General features: G+C 40.0%; 1 protein-coding gene across 1 annotated transcript in view; it reads right to left on the reverse strand.

Annotated features, from left to right (window-relative positions):
* LOC125880339 (growth arrest-specific protein 7-like) overlaps window positions 1-24,150 on the reverse strand; it is an 88,237-nt gene that overhangs the window by 17,826 nt on the left and 46,261 nt on the right. Inside the window, exons 3-9 of the mRNA XM_049562677.1 lie at window positions 20,380-20,457; window positions 18,372-18,460; window positions 14,947-15,000; window positions 11,260-11,349; window positions 7,165-7,280; window positions 6,880-6,954; window positions 884-962 (exon numbers count right to left, since the gene is read on the reverse strand). Coding sequence (XP_049418634.1) covers window positions 884-962; window positions 6,880-6,954; window positions 7,165-7,280; window positions 11,260-11,349; window positions 14,947-15,000; window positions 18,372-18,460; window positions 20,380-20,457 — 581 coding nt within the window. The remainder of the gene's footprint in view (window positions 1-883; window positions 963-6,879; window positions 6,955-7,164; window positions 7,281-11,259; window positions 11,350-14,946; window positions 15,001-18,371; window positions 18,461-20,379; window positions 20,458-24,150) is intronic.

The following is a 24,150-nucleotide window of genomic DNA, read 5'->3' on the forward strand; positions in this document are numbered from 1 at the left end:
GTGTTTGTGTTTGTCACTGACAGGCTCAGATTGTTCTTCAGTTCTGAGCCAGGGGGTGGCAGCTGGCAGCGACAAAACAGGACACAAAGTAACATTTAGAACATGTTCACAATGTCAATGCATGTCCACTAAAAGTGTTTGTTTTTGCCACTGACAGGCTCAGATTGTTATTCTAAGTGTCTGACTTTTTCTTAAAATGTAAGATCCTTTTTGTCAACCTGAAACAGCCCCTAAATCACTATCACCAACCCAACCAGACATTCTGTCATAGTAAAAAAGTCGAAATCAAATCAAAACTCATAACAAAGTTTTTGGGTCTTCTTTCAGCTGTTGTTGTCAACAATCACCAACTCCATAATCTCCATAAACCCTTAATTCACCCAGTTAGATGTGAAAATATTCTGTCATGATACACGATAAAATTACTGTTTACTTGATTGGAGTCTGGTGTGATTGGATATAGCAATTTTGGGCCTGTTTCTGGTTAAACAAAAAGGATCTTACTCTTACATAAAAAGGTCTAACTCTGTAGGGATCCTTTCCATGATGCTATCAGACACTTAGAATAACAATCTGAGCCTGTCAGTGGCAAAAACAAGCACTTTTAGTGGACATGCATTGACATTGTGAACATGCCCTAAATGGTTACTCTGTAGCCTGTTTTGTTGCTGCCAGCGTCCACCCTCTGGCTCCGTACTGAAGCAGTTTCAAAACTGCTGTTCCAATTGTTGAAAGTACACAAAAACACTTGAGCAGTCAAATGAATGTGAATCATTCATAATTAATGTGGAGAAATGTGCTTCACATTCAATCTTTACAGACATGAATTAACAGAATTTTAGGTGTGAGCATCAAGCAGGCGGAGAGAAGTGTGATGAATTACCTTTGAGGAGAACTTTAGGTGAACCTCTGCTTCGTCTGCCAGGCTCCTCTTCAACTGGGCCCAAGCCTCCCCCAGAGTCCTGCACAGATATGAAGGAGGGTGTTTAATATCTTACACAAGAAAGGACCACACACACTTTTCCATAAAGACATGCAGGGAGGGCAGAACGTGTCCCTCACACACACAGACACACGGGGCTCAGCAGCAGAGCTGGTGCAAAAGCTCACGCATACACAAGTAACCAGTAAATCTCGAGAGCTGAGCTCGAGGTCCACAGCCAGTTCAACAGATGATTAGGATGTGTGAGACATGAGATATGGCTCACAGCTGGGGGCAATAACACCGAGAGGGCTTTGTAGATAAGCGTGACAATTAAGTTAGCCGCTGCACATTGCGTAATAATTAAACATAACTTGTCTTTTTAACAGGCCACACATTTGTTTTGATTTGCAGAAAGTGAATGTTTCATAATGAGCTTGAAGGCAGAAAGCCTCTTCATATTCCCTCACACTGAGGGCTGTTAAACAATCATCCAGCAGGCAGACAGTCACAGCCACCAGGCCTGAGGTCCAGAACTGACGCTCTTTATGGGTAAGCGGGTTACTTCAAAGCATTGCTCTGAATGGAAGACATGTGTGGAATTCCCTCAGACTGACACCCAAAACATTCCTGACACTGTCCAAGTGAAGTCTAGCACCTGCAAGTCTACTGCATGAAAAATGCTCTAAAAAATTTAGTTTTAACAATCAATTTCTGAAATATTTTCACATCCCACAGTTAACAATAACTCTTACAGTTAGACAATTTTAATCAAACTTAGACTTATTAAAATATTCTTCCTTTTAGTTAGTCACATTTAGCTGTAACAACAGAGTTTGACAGGGTCAGATTCGGTGCTTGTAACTTCAGTGTCACTGCATGTTTACAGTTTCCTGCTTTGAATCTATACATACATACTTACTGTAGTGACCTAACTTCTGAAATCATTTGTGCACAATCTCCCTCATTTAATCTTTTCTACAGATTTGCTGAACACATTCACAATCATGGCTAGAAATGCCGTGATATCTTCCTAAATAACACCTACTTTTGGTGCCACGATTCCAGTTTCGGTACCACATTGCGGCTGGAAATGCTGCTATGTCTATTAAAAAAAATACACATGGTTTTGTCGCCACAACCACCGGTGGAAATGTACCAATGTCTTGCTAAAAAGCACCAGGTTTTGGTGCCACAATCGCAGTTTGGATAGATCTTTGATAGAAATGCTGCAGTGTCTCACAAAAGACTTCTGGTTATAGTGCCGTCAAGGTTGGTGCCACAATTACAGCTTTGGTCAAAAAATCATGGCTGGAAAAACTGCTACGTCTTGCTATAAAACATTTGGTTTTGGCACCACAACTGCGGCTGGAAATGTGGTTTGTTTGGAATGGAGTTGTGAGTATGAGTAGAAACAGCCGACTGAACAAAGAAAAGAGCGCCACCTGCAGAAAATTTAAACTTTAATTCAGGTGCCCTGTAGAGTTTACATTTACATTCAGTATTACTCACCAAAACATACTGTGTGTATCTTTGAGGTCTACCAAACATGTTAAATGTATTTCCTTCCTCATACAAGAGTTTCAAGTTCAACACTTTAAGCAAGTGAAGAGGCTGTTTCATGGTTGAGCAGCTCATACAGGTACAGTATGTTCTCCATCAGAGGAACGATAACCTTTTTTTCTTTTGTCATGATTTCAAGTTTAAAAAGTTGCACCACTCTAAATGCTATTCACACAGTAAATTACATCTGTCATGTCTCTATAGTCTCATAGTTCCCACTGAAAGAAGGTCACTTCCCAACAAAATACTGTATCTCAGAGAAAATGTATCTCCTGCCATGTGCTCCCTCCATTCAACAGAGCTGATACAGTGTACGATTGGTAGCATTAAACGTGGTCACATGCCTCATGGACACATCTCTACCAAACAAATGGTAAATTCAGGAATAAATAGACGGCTGGTTCTGGGCTGCGGCCGGTCGGATGGACGGAACTGACCAACAAAACAGCGATTGTCCTGTCTGACAACAGAGCTGGTCTGAGGGAGAGAATAATGAAAGTATTGTGTTGCACTTTTCTGGGTGTGGGCAGACTGAGCCGGATGGCATAATCTGGATTCTATATGGGACAATTCCATCCCACTCTGGCCCTCTATTACCATGCTAATAAGAATATAAGCATGTAAACAGTGCAGGGGAGGGTAAACCCAGCTCAACCTTGTTTGCAGAGTGTCTCATTTGCACTCCTTTCTTGGTCTAATTTAAGTGTTTAGATGTGAAATGAAGTGTACTGAGTAATCATTTCTATACAGTGCTGGACCTAGCACATTTGGCAACATATGCAAGCTTCCACTGGTGCCCCCTTTATTGTTATTATTATCATTATAATTATTATTATTAGTAGTATTTGAATTATATTTTATATTAACTAACAATTATTAACTAAGAACAAGAGCTTATGAGGAATCAACTCAGGAAGAAAAACTTTGCTGACAAAAAGTAAAAATTCATTCATTCATCTTCTAACCGCTTCATCCTCTTGAGGGTCGCGGGGGGGCTGGAGCCTATCCCAGCTACATCGGGCGAGAGGCAGGGTACACCCTGGACAGGTCGCCAGACTATCGCAGGGCTGACACATAGAGACAAACAACCATTCACGCTCACATTCACACCTATGGACAATTTAGAGTCACCAATTAACCTAGTCCCCAATCTGCATGTCTTTGGACTGTGGGAGGAAGCCGGAGTGCCCGGAGAGAACCCACGCTGACACGGGGAGAACATGCAAACTCCGCACAGAAGGGCTCCCACGCCCGGGATCGAACAGGCAACCCTCTTGCTGTGAGGCGAGAGTGCTAACCACCACACCACCGTGCCGCCCAAAGTAAAAATATATAATATATAACAATATATAACTCACTCTAAACTGCATGAATTCTATTTATTCTGAAACATTTCTTTCTCCATCTGTGCATAAATGAAAAGAAGTAAACTTCATTTACAGATGATTAACACTCATTATCACTTGGCCTCTTGAAACTGTTCTTTTTGAGATTTTTGTTGCAGCTCGTGATGCTTCAGAGACATTTTGTCACGTTGCTACGCGCCCTCACTGTGTCCTCATGGAATCTCTTAATAAAGAGTTCAATAATGATGCCATCGGCAGCGTCGGTACAAATCACAGCTTCTTCTCTTCTGGGTGTCTTTAGCCCGCCGTGCCCCTCTCAGCTTCCTGTTAGTTTACTTTCCATGTTCCTGCGTCCCCTCCGAGAATCAGACAAAGACTTGTCCTCAGCGTGATATCCCCTTTGCTGTCAGGCTGGAGAAAAGAGGAGTGGTAGCAGACTCTTTCTCCCCGCAGGGTTTCCCTGCATTCCCTTTCCCCTACAACCCCCAACACTCACACAACTAAATGTCTGCCTCCTCAAATCACATTGCCCTTATCCTCACTCTCACCCGCCCCCCTTCCTTCATTCTGTACCTCCACTGCTCTGCTCTCTCTTAATAGCTGAAATATGCTGCAGGACAGAGATCAAAGCATCCAGTGATTTACAGGAAGGCCATACTGTTTCACAGCATCACTGACAGGGCCTCCAGACCCACACTCACATTGGGATGTCTCGCCTGGTCGGCGAGTTGACTCACCGAGGAGCTGTCTGCCTTACTGGCTGATTGGCCGACTAATTCGATATTAGCATTAATTTCCACCTTCCAAAACCACTCAGAACAGACTTTAAAGAGGACCCTTGATGCTTTTCCATACTTTCGGTCATAGACAGACTGCTCTGAATACTCTGTTTGAAAAGTTTTTTCTACTTTGGCTACAAACTGATGTCAGATCATAGTTGATTTTTTTATATGGTAATCTACATGCTAACACCAGTAGAAGGGTGAAGCTTAAAAAGAACACCAAAAGACACCAACTCAAGCTATAGTTACAAGGTTAACACTGACATTGGTTGAGAACCATCTGAGTGCGACTGTTTTTCTTTAAAGCTGCACACTAGCACAAGCACCCTCAGATGCTATTCACCTAGAGATGACAACCAACCAATTACAGTTGTAAAGGTTGTGCAGACACATGGCCAGGGGGATGACTGGATATATGACATCTGGACCGTTCATTTGGATCACTGTTAAAATTTACATATACCATTCAGTTATACATTGTACCACACTCTCAGAGTGCACAGGGTAATCTAGGCACAGATGAAGCAGCAGAACAGCAGACGCAGTGAAAGCATAACTTAACATTCATGCTGAAACTGCTGATGTTTTACTTGCACCAGGATCGCAACTAAGCTTTGAATAGTTCATGTGATTGATCATTCTTCCAACTATGTTTCCAGATTAACTGTTAAATTGATAAAACGTCCGAAAATAAGATGGCCATCTTCAATTCTCACTGCTTAAAAGAGCGCATTTGAAAGAACAACATTTAAAGATATTGTCAATATAAAATGACATTTTTGCCTGATAAATTAGCAATGTTTCTTTTCATTAATAGAAAACTATGACAATAAATTTTCATTGACAACTTATTTTCCACGGCAAAGACGAGGCGTTGACGAGCTCAAAATAGATCTTTAATAATAAAAACTATCAGGAAATGTATGTTTTGTTTTCTTTGATGAGACGGGACTAAAATGTTAGTGGTGGGCTGTCATTCATTCAAAATGAGAGGAAAAGAGAACTAAATGATGAATTATTTTATTAAACTAATTTAAAAAATGTGTTAAATCAAGAAGCTGAGAACAGCTATGTTTGCAGTTATTTTCTGATGTCATATGACCGGTATGAGCTTCAAACAGCAACAGATCAGTAAACATCAGTGATAGTTTGATGCTAGTATGTTTCACTCGAGCTGTAATTGACTAACTGTGGATGGAGGAACTGTTGGATGGATTTGTGGAGTTCGTGAGCTAGTTGCAGCCGTGGTTGTTAGCCGCTAGCTCCCCTCGTTAGCCACTAAACCATAGCAGCAACTGCCGGATGTGGCAGGTAGGAGACTCGGTTATCTGTGAGTGTAGCTATGCTGCGTGGAAATAGTCTGGACTCAGTGCAGTTTTCTTTGACAGAGCTGAAAGCCCAGTTTTAATCACAGACTCTGCGTGAGGACATGAGTTTAAACCTCGAGACTAAAACATGTTGCAGATACAGAAAAAAAATCAGGCTGAAATAAAGATATTTTTCTGCTTCTTAACAGTGAGATCAATAAGTCAGAGTTTACAGCAAACCTGGGTACAAATCCTAGTTGTGTAGTTGTCTCAAATTAATTATTTATGGTCTCAGCTGTAGAAAAAAAATCATGTCTAAATAAAATTTCAACATTTGATGCAACCTGAAGCCTTGATTCTTATTTCTGATAACTGTATTAGTCTCATTAAATCATTTTAAAGAGAAAAAAACATTCTGACCAAAGAAATGGCGAAAGTGGACTAAAATGTGATGACTTGGTCGACTAAAACACTTTGAGTTGTTGTCTAAATCAAGACTAAAACTATGAAGGATAAATAATGGCTTAAATGTGACTAAAACTTAAAAGCATTTTCATCTACAGACTAAGACTAAATCTAAAATAGCTGCCAAAATTAACACTGCTTTTCAGCCACTTATGCATTTTCCCAGATTTTCAATCATCTGATACTGAATCTCTACAGCGTCATGGCTGTTGCTCTGCAGCTGACCCCGACCTTTGACCTTCCTGGGAAGAAATAAATCCTCTATGGCGCAATAAAGTATCACATTTATATTATTTCAGAACATATTGTGCAGGAAGAAGCCCCAAACACATAATTTACAGCCTCCTCATCTCTAAAGCAGCTGAATAATGGAAAGACTTCTTTTCCAAATGTTGACATGTATTTTTTTTCTTTTGATTCACATCTTCCATGCAGCCGTGTGTGTGACAAGCTACTCTGTGATGAGAGGAGGTTTGTCCTTCTCCTTCACTCACCCTTCTTCCTGGCTCGCTAGAGGGATCTGGGAGAGCTTAGAGAGATTCTTGGCGTACTCCTCTTCTATCTTTATCCTGAGAGGGAAGTAGAGAGTTTCATTACCACACAGCCTTTACGCAATCTGACTGTTTCCATGTGCATTTTCTGTGTTGTGCAACACACTGATGTACATGAATGAGCATAAAAAAGGGGAAACGGTTTGTTTTAATGACAACTGTATGATTTTCATGGTAACGTGAGGATGAGGTGTGAAAAGGGGAGCCGGCTGATGAAAACGCTGATACCTTTCTCGTATGAACTCTGCCATCTCTTTCTGCATTTGTTTCCCCTTCAGCTGTTTCTGCAGTAAAACCTCGAATCCTGTGATGCAGCCGTTGCCCTGGGGATCCTTCTTATCAGACTGCGAGATAAACATAGCAAGCACACGAGAAACGCATTGAACAAACAAACACTTGGCGACAAACATGACAATATCACACCTTGACCAACTAGCTCAGTGAAACAAACAGCCTACTGCAGGCTCCCTCAGATAAAGGCTGCATTAACACACAATCAGGCAAGTCCATCTCTGATATGATGGAAATAGTAAAGTCATAACTGAATAATGTATTTATGTTGGAGAAACACACCCTACAATACAACTACATGCACTGTAGCAACCTTGTTCATGCAAAATCAATCCAATTGCATGCAGCAAGTCAGTAATCAGACTTTCCCTACCTCTGACCTGTTTTGTAACAACTTTAAAGCTGCACTGATCAATATTCTTATGTCAGCTATAGATAAAACAAATGTCTGTAATGTGAAAAGTCTCCCTTGTAGGGACACATTTTTACAGAATTTTCAGCCGACTCTGCAGTTTGAGTGTTTTGGTTACAGCGAGCCACAAAATGAACCTCGTCCAGCTGTTTTCATTAATAAATGCTCTGATAAACCCACTGCACACTTCCTGCTCAGCACCAAACAGCTTTAGACACAGTTAGCAGCCAGCTGGGGAACATAGTGAAGCACTTCGCAGGTTAAAAGACGGCTATTTTTCCTTAGGAGCGTGTGGAGACCAAAACAGAGCTAAATCAAAAATCAAAAATCAAAAATCAACTGTTTTTCTTTTACCTGTAATGCTATTTATCAGTATAGATTGGTATAGTGTAAGTGCCAGAGTGCAATAGAGATTTTTGCCTTCTCTCTAATATAATGGAACTAGATAGCACTCGGCTTATGGTGCTCAAAGTGCCAGACCTTGATGTCAGCAGTTTCATGTAGGAATGATTTTCTTTCTACTGAACCACACCTGCCAACCATATCGAGGAAGGAAGAGTGCATCTACTCATCGACGAGAGGCTCATGTTTTTGTTTTTGTTTTTGCTTGTATGGCCCTTTGTTATCATTCTGTTTTTCTGTGTCCTCTTTTTGAATTCTAAGGTTTCTCCGAGTCTGTGAATGCAGTGCAAGCAAACTTTTTATGATTTTTTTTTTTTTTCCAACAGCAGTTGTTTGTTGAGTTTGAGTCCAGGGGTTGAACAAACCAATTATCACATTCAAGACTTCCTTTCAATTAGCCTGTGGTTGGATGAAATAGGTTGAAAAAAAATGATAGACAGCACTGAAACTATATGAATTAACAAACAATTAAGTTTCACTTTCACGGATCTTGGCACTCTTCTGCTCCGTCTATGTGCACAAAGTACACTCTGCCACAAAAGAGAAAGAGGAGGACGCAGCTCCAAAACTAGAAAATCTACGTGTAGCGGTGGATAATATTGTTGTGGGGGTGTGCCACAAATAAATAAACTGATGGGAAACCCTGATCAATGGCAATCTCCTCACCTGAGCTGTAACGTTAGCTAGCTTAGTGGTACTAGGTGAGCTAGCAGTAGATACACGCTTCCTTCTAATCAGTGATATGGTTGGTGGGTGTGGTTCACTATAAGGAAAATAGTTCCTATGTGACTCACAACAAGGCGGATTATCTTGAGTAACCAGGTCATAAATTCTGGAAAGAGACATTGCTGTTGAGTTTTTTACATGTAATTCTTTGGCGCTTTGAGCACCACAAGCAGAGTGCTCATCTAGTTCCATTATACTGGGGAGAAGGCAGACATCTCTATGGCTGATATCTTCAACATTCGGCATCTCACACCAAATTTATCTAGATTGATAATTATCACTACAGGTAAGAGGAAAAATATGTATTTTTGATTTTTGGGTGAACTGTCCCTTTAATCAGTACTGGACTTACATTTGTCATGTAGACAGAAATGCAACCCCAACTGACTGCTAATGCTCAGCTACGCTAATTAAATTTTCTAATCCCAATAATGGGTTTCTTGTTGACAAAATGTTTAAAGAAAAATCCAATTAATGCAGAAAGGCAGCAGTGAAGTGGTTACTTAAGAGAAGGTCCATAAACTGATTATAAAGCCCATCAACTCACACCAGTCAACATCCTGACAACAGAGGCTAAAGCCAAGAGGTTTGAGGGTGATTCTGGTCCGACTCACGCTCTCTTACCACAGCATTGCCACTCCTGTGTGTGTGTGACTACACACCACACCTGGTAGAGATTACACTGCAGGGGTGGAAGATGTCCAAACAGAGCAGCAGAGGCCAGCTGGCTCTTTGCACTGCAGCCAGTTACATGTAATGTATGATCTTACCGCGCTGTCTGTTGGACTTTATTAAAGCCTATGCTGATTCTCAGCGTGCAGCACAGCCAGGATCAGATGAATATGGAGTCATGTTGAAAGATGAAAAGGATCCGGTGTTGTTTTTGCCCGTACAGACTCTTGGGATGTTCATTTAGTAATTTAGTGGGGAGAGCAGCAATGTCAACAGCGGTAAAATCATGTTTAGAAAGGATTGTTTTTCTTTCTTCGGTTGCTAGTTATTCTAATTCCTCAAAAGTGTCCTCATCTAGATCCTCTTCCACTTCTTCCCTTTCTTCATCGTCCTGGTTTGGGGAGTTATTGTTCCAAAACAGGGCATAAACTAAAATGAGACTTTTTAATATCCAAATTCTTAGTACCTAGTGAAGTGCTGTAATGTAACATTTTAAACCTTTTACTCCCTTATTGTCAAGCTTTTATCATTGTCACTTGGCATGTCATATATATTATATTTTATAGCCCTGCCATATATTGCTATTTTCTACTCAGAAATGCCATATTTTTTTGTATCTGAGAGGCACTAAACACCTTTATTGGCAGCGGTATTCTCACTACAAAGCCTCTTTCTTTGTGAATAACTGGATAATATTATATACTAATTTATCTGAATAGAAAAAGGACTAATTTTGTTGTTACAAAGATTTAAAGACATTGCCATGGGGCATCACCTTAGTGCTTTCAACAATTGAAAAAATAAAAAATACATGTGATAGTTGACTCTATAATGAACGGTGAACTGAGATTTTGGACATCACTGACAGGCTGCATGACTGTGAGCACAAAGTACTGTATGGACATGGACATGACATTTTTTTGGCTCCACTGTGGGAATTTTTTAGGGCATTTTATAATGCAGTCATTTCACATTGGGACAAACAAATAAAATAGCAAACACATGGCACTGTGTCATAAATAGAGAATGGTTATCTGTGTTTTCAGCTTATATTTGTTCACATTTTGGGGTATGTCAAACTAGGGGTGCAACAACTAATTGACTAAATTGACTGACACTGAATATTGTTGGCAACAAATGTTATCATCGGTTAGGTGGGTCTATGTTATGATGCATGGCACACACAGTGACAACTTCTCTAAAGGTGGGGGCCATAGTGCTAAGTAAACCAGCCAAAGCTGCGAGTTGTGTAGCTCACATGATGATCATTTTTTTTTTTTTTTTAAAGATATTTTTATGGGCATTTTTTGCCTTTAATTGATAGGACAGCAAAGCGTGAAAGGGGGAGAGAGAGAGGGAGAGACATGCAGCAAAGGGCCACAGGCTGGAGTCGAACCCAGGCCGCTGCAGCAACAGCCTTGTACATGGGGCGCCTGCTCTACCATTAAGCCACCGACGCCCCGACATGATGATCATTTTAAACTCATCACTCGTGATAATTGATGGATTAACTGATTATCAAAATAGTTGTTAGTTGCAGCTGAGACCATCTGAGACAAAAAAAAAACTTCAGTTGTTGTTTGTACATTTCCTACATAAAGTAGTGCGCCCAAATTTGATTTCTAAATTAATTTCATCAGACAAACTAAAATAACTGTATTGAAGCGCTGATTCCAGTAGTATGTATGTGACGACGAGTTGCCCAAGAAGAAGAGTTACAGTGTTGTTAGGGTGCAGGACTTTATCCAACTACTCAGGAAAAAAACCTGCAGTAGACAAAACAATAACGTGAAGCCTCTTAAATGTTGAGGTGAATTTACCCAGAAGTAGTCGCAGTAGCTCCATTCGGTTGGTTTCAGCAGCTGTTGCTCCGGCATGCATGCAGGCGACGGGAACGTCACGCAGTTAATCTGAGAGGGAGAGAGAGAGAGAACACCACAGGGAGGCCACTTTTTAGTATCGTGATAGACAACTTTGCTTTGATGCCACTGTACTGTACAGCAGCATTATTAGTGCTCCATGTGTTCGCAGACAGTTTACAGAAACACACACAGATTTCTGTTCTGGTATTAAAGGTAGTCTCTGCGCTCTGTTGCTTTGGCAACACTCTCATCTGGGCAGCTCCGAGAACACACCAAAGCAAAAAAGACATTTCCAATCGACCCAGCATTGTTGATTCACATTTCTCTACTGAGCCTGTCCTCTGGGATGCTACTGTCAATGCAGAGCCTTTGTGGTTCTCAGCCTTTTCGGGATTCATCGTTCAGCTCTCTACCACAACACTCTGAACTTCTACTTTGGCCCACAGCAATCAACAAAATGGATTCCCAAAGATTGCCTTTAATTATCTTGGTGCAGCTAATTGTCTGCTGGCTCTCCCAGCAGCAGTGATGTTGAATAAGTTGGCTGCAGGGCTCCCTGCTGTGAGCTGCTCAGTTCTGCTCTGAGGTTAAACTCAATAGGACTGTGCATGTCACTCTAGTACTCTCTGTGCTCAGGGTTTGGTGCAGTGCTTTTATATTATTCCTTTCATTTAAAGCTCTAGGGTAGTAAAAAAAAAAAAAAAGGTAAAAGACAATCACCTCTAACCTCTCCACTTTATGAAATGCATTCACACCGGATAATACAACTCTCTGAAATCACAGCTGCTTTGGATACAAATGCACAAGGTTAGGGTTTGACAAGTCATCACTTTGAGGTTTAGCAGAACAAAAACTCTGAAAATGCCAAACTTGCTCTGCAGATTCTTCAGCTGACAAATTAGATTTTTCATGACAAGGAAAGAAGAAAGCAAAGCAAGAAACAAACGGAATGGGAAGAAACCACAGGTCTCAGAAAGAAAACAAATTTAAAGCCATGTCCTCATAATAAAGATACAAACAGACACCAGGTTTAGCTTCAGACTTCAGGGCAAACAAAAGGAGCTTTATCTGCTCTCACATTCATTCCAATTAACCTCAGGAGGTAAACCGCCTGCAGCAAGGATGCACTGTTTCTATTTAAAAAACTTTAGTGGCACCAGTGAACACTCTCTAATGTCTAATGTCAAAGCCTTTTAGAGCAAATCGACAAATATGGTTCTGCTGATGACTTTTCCAGAGCCAATACTCAGATTGAAATACAGGAAGAAGAAAAAAAAGACCTCTAATTCAACCTTATCTTGGCTTATGAAGCTTATAATTTTCTCCTATTTAATCATTGCTGAGGTTCAGAGGTCGACAGCTAGAGGGGCTTTAAACTGACCTCTGCTTCCTTTGGTGAAGATGAGGGCAAGGCTACTTCCAACAGTCTCAAATGAGGGGATAAGTTTGTTTGCACTCACATACATATGCCAGAAGAAAGTGTTGGCATTGTGTGTTTCATACATATGACTTAGTTTAGATTACATGTATATGAGCAGGGTTGAGGAGGGGATGGTGAATGATGTGACTAGACTGCTGGTCAAGATCAACAAAAGCAGGCATTTTGGGCATTTGGGACATGTCCAGGCACGTTTGTAGCGACGGAAGCCAGTATTTTTTAACAAGAGTTTAGGACATTTCTAGGCATGTTTGTAGTAGCAAAATCAAGTATTTCTTTATAAGAATTTGAGACATGTCCAGCTGGTGTTTGTAGTGACAAAAGATGTTTCTTGACAAGAGATTAGGATGTTTCTAGGCATGATTGTTGCAGCAAAGGCTTGTGTTGTTTATCAAGAGTTTGGGACACCTTCCAGGTATTTTTGTAGCAGCATAAGCCTGTATTTTTGAATGAGAGTTTGGGACATTTGAAACCATGTTTTTAGCGACCAAACCAGGTATTTTAAGCCAAAACATAATGTTTTTCTAACCCTGACCAAGGGATTGTTGCCACAACATGTTAACAATAATGCTGTCACAACATAAAATTGAAACATGATAAAAGTAAAATTTTAACAAATCCGCTACATATGAAATGTAAATGCAATATAACTCTGGAGATCAGCAGAAATGTACACTACCAGCATTTATCCTGGTGATTGGGTTGGCTTCCAGCACTTTCTTTCATGATCTTTGTTATCATTGTTCAAACAAATGTTCAATCTGAGCTAAACACTAAAGCATGTCAGGCCTGCCAAGCCTTGGGTCTCTTCACTTGTTGTTTGCCAAAGCAGTGCTAACTAGCTAGCCTGCATTACAAAAATGCTTCTCTGTGACTTTTTGCCTGGGACATGTGCGTTGACTTTAGCCCCAGTCTTTTAGCATCATAGCATATATGAAGCTACAAAGATTAAGACCTTTCACAGGTTTTTGTTTTTAAAAGAGCGAGCCAGAGACAGTTTCAAACTAACTCATGTAACGTTAGCTAGCTAAAGCTGAGTAAATCTGCTAGAGACAGTTGTCTTTTCAGTTCGTAAAATCAAGTTGTTTAGTAAAAACGAGAATCTGCTTTTTCCTTCTTTTGTCTGAAATCAAGTACCACTCTTATTATTATAAAGTATATATGTGCAGTCCAGTTGCTATGAGAAACTGTTGGCACTGTATGTATTTGCTATACATGGATAAGTTACATTTGTATTTTTCATATCATCATATCATAATAATGTTTTTAGTGACACAGTATATGAGCTGACTTTGTCATTGGGAGTTTGAGAGGATGGTGGATGGCCTGGAACCTAGGCGAAACCCCTGCCAGACCACTGCGACACATCAGTTGTTATTTAGCGAGCCATTGCTGCGTCTTCCAGCAACTTTTTAGCCACCAAACAGGCAATATGTTCAAACATATCAGCTACAAAATAAAGCACAGATGTAATGTATCCATGGTTTGCATAAATATATAATTCAAACATGTATTTTGGCAACTGGGTATGATCAGGGCCATGCTGGCCAAGGGTCAAATGACTCCTTCAAGTCTTACCCTTCAGCATACAGTATAAGAAGCAGCTAAATTGGTACCAGGAGTTGCTCTCCTCACCTCCCTTTCTCTCTTGTTTCCTGTTATATTCATCTGCTTATCAATAGCATCACCCTGGTTGCTATGGAAGCCGAGACATGCCCTCCCACCCCCACCTCTGCTATTTACCGAGCATAAGGCCCAACAGGATGCGACATCCTGACAACAGAGCAGAAATCATCTGGATGCTGAATAGGATGATGTCACTGTGTGTCTGTATACTAGCAACTGGAAACAAGCACCAAACACTTCTCACAGGAGTGAATGAATAGGAAATACAAGAGAAAGCAACACTGAAGAGGAAATTAAACTCATTTGCAGCTGTCAAGACACAGTTTGTAGTGTCCCAATGTGTTAAATATGTGTATTCATGTATTTTATGAACAAACTGATGCAGCACACATGTATCTGGAAAAACAGATCCCACCTGGGCAATCTGCACTCCTGGAAATTACATCCTCCTTTTCAAACTTGGGGGGAAAAAATACTCTAGCTCTCCTTTCCTGGTATCAAATCTGGTCCTTCAGGGCTACTGTAGAGAGCCAGGGTGAGTTCATGGTTAGTTAAGAGTTCCCGATAGTTGCCCCACTCACCGTGACCGTGGTCTCCTTGTTCTGTTTCCTGGTGGGTGACGTTGATCCCGGACTCTGCAGAGAGAAGAAGGACGCTCCGTCAAAACCTCCGTCCTCCGTGTCAGACATGACTGCTCAACATACACACACTGTCACTCGCACGCACACAAACACAGTTGTTTTCCTGGCGAGCGCTGTAAGCGTCTGTCTGGTGCTCTCTCTGCTGCTGCTGCTGCTGCTGTTGCTGCTGCTGCTGGTGTGTATGTGTGTGTGTATGCGTATGTGTGTGCGTTGCTGTGCAGAGTAGGGACGATAGTTCTGCAGAGCAAAGCAAAGCATGGTTGGCTTTCTCTCTCTTTGTTTGTGGATGTACTGTACGTGCGTGTGATATTTAACACAGAAGCTGATAACCGAGTGATTTCCAGTGTCCTGAGTGAACCCACAGAGTGAGAGTGTGCGGAGGGGGCAGAAATCTGGAAAGAATAAAAAAATAAAGTGAGATGAAAACTGTAGGGAGTTTTACACCTCCTCATTAAAAATAGAAAAGAGAGCAGGACCTTGACTCCTCAGTAGCAAAAGTGCGTCTTATTTTTTGAATGGCTGGGTGTGTGTGCATGAGTGTAAGAAGCAGCAACGGAGAGAAAGGAGAGGAGACAGAGTGAATAAGTGGTGGGTGGATCCTGTATAACTGCACCCTGACTGCCTGGTTAATTATGATCAGGGGAGCAGATACTGTAGGAGGGATTAATCTGCTCTAACTGCCATCAGCCTCTCCATTAAAATGAGAGACGAACTGAGAGATCTGAAATGTGGAAAGACTGCATCATACATCATTATGTTATCTGGAATTTATTTTAATGACTGTAAAAGGTGCGTTACTGAAGCTTAACTATTTCTATATTTACAATGGAGTAAATGTCCGCAAGTAATATATTAAAGAGGAAACCTCTGACTGTCATCATCTGAACTGTGGTTCCCCTGACCTGTATGACGTGTTTTAAAGGTATATTATGCAGATTTTTCCTTGAAAAACAAAATATATAGACTTTTACAAAACGATTCTCTCTCAGTCATCACTTATTTGATGCATTAGAAGTGTGTGGTGGTGTATTTGTCTGCAAAAACTCTGCCCTCTGCCTGTATTTTCTTATTTTCATCTTTTTTTCCTGTGGTCGGGAGCTCCTGGGTTGCAACCTTTGGGGAATGGGGTGTATCCCCCAGTAAATAAAAGCACTCAGCTGAGGTTGGGACTTTACAACAGGGCAGCAACCAGGTTGTAAAAGCACAGTGCCAGAAAATAAATAGATAGTGAGGTGAGACACCAAGAGGACAAAGTTCATTCCAAAACGATAGTGACTCTGGGGTTGGCTTTCACTTTCACTGGTGAGCACTGAAGAGGATGGAGATCAAGAGTGAGACGGAGTTGGACTGCTTTCTTTTGGACAGGTATGTGCCGGCAGTTAGCTTAGTTAGCTAAAGTATTGGCTTTTCCATCACAACATATGTAATGTTCCTACATTTGCTTGTGTTGTAAGTACGTACAAGCAGTCTAGGAAGAGAGGGCAAGTTTAAATGTTGTGTTTACAAACAATAACTGGCAATTCCTACATAGTACTTTGATGATTTTGTGTTTAATTGACTAATGGGAACAACAATCTTTTAAACTGGTCCATTTTTGAGCGAGACGACTGCAGCCGGCAGCCACAAAACAATCTGCCATGTAACCACGGGGGGCATGTTCGCACTGTCACTACGTCCACTAAAAGTGTTTTTTGTCACTGACAGGCTCAGATTGTTAGTTTAAGTGTCAACTTCTGGAAAGGATCCCAACAGGGATAGACTTTTTGTTACAAAGCAACCAAATCCACTAAACTCCATTTAAATAAACAGTAATCTAGTGAGTATACAGCCACAATGTTTTTATATCTAACTGCATGCATTATGGGTTTATTTTAACCAAACCAGAGTTGGTAAAGTTTGTAACAGAGGAAAGACGAACCAAGACGGTTTTTGTTTTGACGTGTCTTTACATTTAGGGCCTATCTCAATCTGTGTTCTTGTCTGTACTTATTTTGTTCTTCTTCTTATTATTATTTTAATGCTATTTCATCATCTCACCTCTGAGAATTTTCGATGCAAGAAATCAACTTTGTAGATTTTAAATATTGGCAATTTTCTGAAAATTGAATCAAAAATGTGCTCCAAAGTTTTCAGAGCTCCACAAGCGCCTGCTAGGCTAGCTAGCTAGCCAGCCTGCCAGTCATGCTCGCAGAATGAATGTGCCGTTCCTTCTCCTCCTCATCCTGGCTCTTCTCATTTGCAGTTACTTCCTCTGCTCAGCAGCCTCTTCTACTGCTTCTGGGTAAAGTATATGAACAGTAGCTGCTAACACTGATCAGTCAATCTTTGGTAATATATAGGTATTTTATCTAAGAAAAAGAATTCTTTACTTGTGAAACTTAGAGGCAACCACAAGGCAAAACCGCCATGTGGCTGTATGCCTCTGCAAACCAAGCTGAAGTTGAAGTTTACATTTCTGTCTGAGGACTCATATGTAGCCATGACAGCAGACAATGCTCCAAATATAGAGAAGCTGCAAAATATTAACATGGATGCTGAACAAACATCTTCAACCCCGCAACACAGAGGATCTATACAATCAGCACAGTATCAAGGTGGACACTTCTGTTCCTGAGATATGATGTAGAATAATGGCCAGAAAAGTGTTTTTGCAGAACATTATGATGTCACAGTGAAGCTGACCTTTCTCATTTTGGATATAAAATGTCATCACTTCATCATTCTATTCTATTAGACATTTGTTTGAAATTTTGTCATTAGAAGTGTATGAATTCTTGAGTTATGGCCAAAAACTGTTTTGTGAGGTCACCGTGACCTTGACCTTTGACCACCAAATTCTAATCAGTTCATCCTTGAGTCAGAGCAGCAGTGCAAAAGGGTCCTGTCATTACTTTACTATTATAAATAGACACACGTTACATTGTTAGTGTACAGTTTTGTAGTAACCAGCTGAGTTTAGGCTAGGCTGTTGGTGCAATGGCAATTGTTTTGGGTGATAAAGCCTGGCTGTTATTTTGAAGCACTGCAGGCGGCCTCTGTGCTGGAGATATTGCGCAATAAAAGCAAAAGATATAGTCTCAGACTGTCAACAGCGTTTTGTGTGCTGATGACCTTACAAGTTCATTCTTCCATGAACGACTAGCAAGAATGTCAAGTCCTTTCTTTGCATGATGATCAGGGGTTATCTAACTTTGTTAAAATGAAAATAATGTGTTCTGTGCATAAGAAATGACGTTGAAATAAAAAAATGAAGTATTATGAGGGTCAGCCAGGGTTTAATGCTCACTCCACAAATGTTGTGGACTGCAAGTGGGCGTGTTACACATTGTCAAGGAATAGAAGCAACAACAGTCAGACAGCTTTACCTGTTGCTCTGTACTGCTCTTCCGCACCAGACTGTTGTGTGAATGCTCCACATGATGCAAGGGACTCCCACCTGAGTGAAATCCATTCACTGGAGAGAAATGAGAGAAAGAGAGAGAGATGAGGACAAAGAGAAAGAAAGAAGTTTCATTTGTTCTTTGGTGTCTGCAGATGGGCTGTTAAGTTGTGCTGATCCAGGGAGACGTCACATATCTTTATGAGTCAAAGCAAGCCTGTGCTGAACTGTCTTTTTGTTTTTGTAGCTCAATAAATGTGTGCAGATAATCAAAAACAGAGATCTGGATTGGGTTACACTTGCTATATGTAAATCCATTATATATCAACAGATAGCACGTTTCAAACTTACAAAATTGGGTTGCACCATTACAACTTAATGGATGTCTTAGCTACTAGAGACCTAAGTATGTCTGTAAGTATGTGTAAATTATGATGTGAACAGGAAGTTGCTATACCCAACTGTATAACCCAACTGTAACCAACGATATTTTAAACTTTACTGCTTAGTTTGAGTGGGAAATGTCCAATTATACTAAGCTAACCAACTTTATTTGGTTAGTTGGTCTAATGCTAACATTATTAGCTCTGTTTTGTAATTTGAGGCATACTGTATGATTTGTATGAGGTGAAATGTTAAATCATCCCAATTAATATTATTGACATTTGTTTAACAATTACTTGAACTCTTGAAGAAAACTTCCAAAAATGGCTTACATTCTTAAATTAACTGAAGTAAAGGAGGCTCATTTAACAACAACAAAACTATATCAAAACATCTATTTACAAACTCTCACACAATCCGTGCAGTATAATCCATGTCTCATATGCTCAGTACTTCATAAACACTTTAAAACACTTAAGCACTTCACTTTTTTGGATTCTTCGTTGACTGTGGACATTAGGATGGGGGAAAAATCCATCCAGCATAGTGTACCAATACACGGACGCCAAGCATTGATTTTTTTATTGCATAAATAATTACTATTGCCAATACATATTAAACTTTTGGTAGCTTACTAGGAAAGTAAAATCAATAACCTTTTTCAATTCACCAGATACATTTTGCTGCAATAAAAAGAACTGAAGTGAGACACTTTATTTCTAAAAGCTTATCTTACTATATAAAACAGATGTTGACAAAGTTTTCAAGCAAGCGCCCCATTTACAAGGCTGTTGCCGCAACAGCTCGGGTTCGACTCCAGCCTGTGGCCTTTTGCTGAATGTCATCCCCCCCCCCCCCTCCCTCCATGCTTAGCTGTCCCGTCAATTAAAGGCAAACATGCCCAAAAACATATCTTAAAAAAACAAAACAAAACAAAAAACAAAACAATAATATTGTACCATGACGGAAGTATCGTGACAATATCGTATCGTGGGGCCTCTGGTGATTCCTACCCCTACTAACAGGCATGCAAGAAGTTGTGAAGAAGTATTTTTCACAAATTCCGCCTTTTGTGGGTGAGGTATTCCTTTCAACAGCATTTTGTGTGTCAGGTCAGATATGGTAAACATATTCCATATTCACTACCTCTTTTCCTCTTCAAACTAACCAGGTCACACATTAGCAATTCTGCTTAGGTTTTGTCAATTAGTCAAGTCAGTTACACAACAGTTACTAAACTTATTAGTAACAACTTATCTCTATATGAACTGGTTTGACTCAGTATGTGTGAGAGATTTTGCTGTTTGGTTTGATAGATATGAATGAGGACTGCTCCCAGCATGTGAGCACTTCTTAGAGTGGAAAACATCACACAAACCTTATTGGCTCTCTCTGTTTATCTGCCTTTAGAGCAGGGCCAAAAGACAGACAGAGGAGACCTTAGTTCTGCAGTTGAGGCTACAGATAAAATTAGTCAAAGGAAGTGTCTACATGTGTGTGTTTAGTTTGCATGAGCGGGTGCTTTGTGCCATTTAGAAGTTTAGAAGAATTAACAGCGCCTGGTACGCTGAAGTGATAGAGCTCAGCAGAGAGAGAAAGATTTGTAGTACCTGTCGGCAGAGAGTTCTTGTGACGGAGGGCGGTCTTGGGGGTCCCAGGTGCACTGGACGGTCTCTCCCATGTCGTCTCTGATGGAGTGTTCAGAAAAAGGAAGGGAAAAGTAACATTAGGAGAGTAGTGCCAGCTGTCATATTTCTTTGTTATTTTTGTTAACAGTGTTGAAACTGTATGTTCCATTTGGGCAAAAATAAGAAGAAGTGATCCTATCCACGGGTGCAAACTTGGCAGTCAGCAGTTCATGTCTGAGGGGTCATTATTATTGTTTTATACCCATCATCAGCTGCGGGTTCACAGATGTTATTTTCTGATAAAACAGAAGTGGTAGCAGTTTCTAGAAGCAGTTTATTTCAACTTGTCATCACAATGAGAGAAATATGTCAATATTAGAGTTGTTGTAATCCAGCCCAAAAAGCTATGACAGGACGACTTCAATCTGTGAGCACAATACTAATATATAAGTGTCAACTAACAGCAAAACAGCTTACAGAGTAATGGGTTTAATATTAAACAATATCTGTGTTTTAAGAATCATAAAAAGAAACTACAGAATGGACACTCAAGTAATAATAAAAGAGAAGTTTTTTTTAAGGAACATTAACTTTTCATGTTCCTTTTTTTAAACTGTACTTCTACTCTTACTTGAGTATATTTTTAAGCCAGCCATTTGAACATATGTTACCACCTACAGATTAATCAATGGGTGCTTTCGAAATTCATTCTGACGCTCTTCACAAAAATAACCTCTGCCTCTCTTGTAGTGTGGTGCTCTGAATAACGGAACAGTAGTATACTCCATCAGCACAAATGGTCCAGTTTATGTCAGAGTGAGCTTCATACATCAACAGTCATCATAACAAACTTTGCACTGAAAAGATGAACATATTTCCACAAATAACATTTAAGTCAAATTATTTATGGCCGTGAGGAGAGGACGAAGGAAATAAAAGATGCTTGGATACTTCACTGCAAACCACCAGGTATGCCCATACGACATCAGGCAATATCGTAACATACTGTTAACTCATCGGAATCACACGTATGCTGCCAAAGCAACTGTCAACAGAACCATACAGATAAAAGTACATGATACAAAGTAGCTGGCCTGTGGTAATGTGTAGACCTACATAACATAGCAAGCTAGTATGAAGGAAGTTTCATGTGTTGCTTGGCAACAACCTCAATCCAGTTGCAGAACTGTTTGTGTTGGAGGAGCCTAAATCAGGGATTAAATAAAACAAATCATAATCTGTTGTCACTTATTATTGTTAAGTAATAAATGGGGCTTGTAGAACTGTTGTACAAGAGCAATATCACACTCAAGGTCATGCTGTTGTTCTGAATATAGTTGTGATTATCTTTGGCACTCTGGCACACTCCCTCTTGTGTGATATTGTCTGATTAACCAACCTGCTTTGCTTCAATAAAACAAAAAAGTTTTAATGACAGGTGCATTTTTTCCATACTGTTACAATGGCCTTCATACCCTGAAAAATATTCAATTTGAAAGCAACTTGTATTTTGAGTAATTTATTAAATAGGTACTTTTTTGACTTTTACTTGGTCTCTGAAATGGTAATTTTCACTTTTACTTGCGTCATTTTTATGGCAGTATTTGTACTTTTACTTGAGTATAGATTTTAATTACTTTAGACACCACTGCACTCGCAGCTAAAATCTCCCATTGCATAACATTGTGGAAAAAGCTGGCCACCATCACGTCTATAAGCTAGCATAAAAAGCCGCTGATGGTTTCCAGTTCAATTGCAGTAGTTTTTTTTCCACAAGAACTTAGTGGCCCCTAGGTTCATGTTGAATCATCAAAAATCTTTTCACATTTTACAAAAAAAGAAAAGAAAAGGATTTTTGCAGTTATAAGACTTAAGTGTGTAAAAAGAGATAACCAACACCATTCAGGATACTGGATTCAAATTCAGGAAATGCATTTTTCATTTCAGTGTGTCTTTAAGAAAAAGGTATTTTGGGAAATGTTAATGTGATTGACAGTTGTTACATTCTTGCTTGTTGGGTCCATTGTGTTCAACTTTGTATTTTGTGGCTACTGTATCTACCAAGAACTTTTTTTTTTTTTAATTTATTTTTTTAACAGCTACATGCTCCCCTTCACATCAGTTATTTTAAGTGCCTCTGGATAGAATCAGATTGTTTTATCCATCACCTATTATCTTTTAGAGTAATGCCAACTGAATATAAGAAAACTATTTCACATATTTCATTTTATAGGTTTGGAAAGTTTAACTGAGCTCCACAGAGGCAGTGATAGGCCTACTGCAACATCTGTCCCCATTTGACTTCTACAGGTAAATATGCTGGAGAATGGGAACACAAAAAGCATGGCAGACAAAGAACCTAATATAGAAGGGCTCACTTTGATTTATTCTCCCCTGTGTCCATTCTCACCACAGCACTGAGCTAAATTAGCCCTTTACTGTCAGCACAGAAAGAAGAGGCAGAGACATGTAAAGAGCTCTTATTTCATTTGGGTCTTTTTGGCCGGCCCCGCTCTATTTGGCGCTGTTTAGCAGAGGAGACAACTGAGCCAAGCCCATCAGCTCAGATGACACGTATGGAGGGGATAACTGGCAGCATGCTTACAGAGAGAGGCTGTGCCTTCACGTTTGATGTACAACACCAGTGCGCAGCCTTTACTCACTGGCCCTAAATGCCTCGATTTCTCTCTGTTAGCTTGCCATAAACAAATCGATACTGTGAGAAATATGGGATATTAATGCAGAAAAATACAGCATAATCTACTTACCTCAGGGAAATTGTTTTCTATTGTGGCAGTCTGCTTCACAAAAGGGATAGCACTGAAAATCCCATTTAAAAAACGATTTATATTACATTTAACACGTGGATAATACCCAGTTTGCCAGATTGAAAGCAACAAAGCTCAATGAAAATGACAAGTTATCTCATCAATACCACTCCCAGTTTAACATGCCCTTAAAATATTTTTCGGTTTAATGTAGACCTGGGTGATATAAAGAAAAAAAAATACTAAAATAATTTTGACCAAAAACCTCAATATTGATATTGCAAAATATTTACAAATACAGAATTACTGCCCCACTGTTGTACACCTCTGCAAACTAGCCAAGCTGTAATTACAGTTTTCATCCATGTCAGTTCAGACTCATATGTAACCGTAACTATGTGTGAAATATGGATGTTGCTGCAAAGATACAAAACATGGATGCTTTACAAACATCATCAACCTGGCACCACAGAAGATCTATACAATCAGCATAGTTTCAAAGTGGACACCCAAGATTAGAGTCACCAATTCAGAATCTGACCAGATGTTTTCCTGTTCCTGAGATATGGTGTTGAAAAATGGCCCAAAAAGTGTTTTTGTAGAACATTGTTATGTCAGAATGAAGTCGACCTTTAACCTAGTTAAAAAAAGTCATCGCTTCATCATTTTATCCTATCAAACATTTGTGTGAAATTTTGTCATAATTAGCGTATGAATTCTTGAGTTATGACCAAAAACACCTTGTCTTTGACCACAAAAATGGAATGAGTTCAGCGTTGAGTCCACATGGATGTTTGTGCCAAATCTGAGGAAATTCCCTCTTGAGAGCTCTCGTTCACGAGAATAAGACAAATGAAGTCAGAGTAACCTTGACCTCTGATGATCAAAGTCTAATCAGTTCATAGGGGCGGCACGGTGGTGTGGTGGTTAGCACTCTCGCCTCACAGCAAGAGGGTTGCCGGTTCGATCCCGGGCGTGGGAGCCC

The sequence above is a fragment of the Epinephelus fuscoguttatus genome, linkage group LG20, assembly GCF_011397635.1.
Source record: "Epinephelus fuscoguttatus linkage group LG20, E.fuscoguttatus.final_Chr_v1".
Taxonomy (NCBI): Eukaryota; Metazoa; Chordata; class Actinopteri; order Perciformes; family Serranidae; genus Epinephelus; species Epinephelus fuscoguttatus.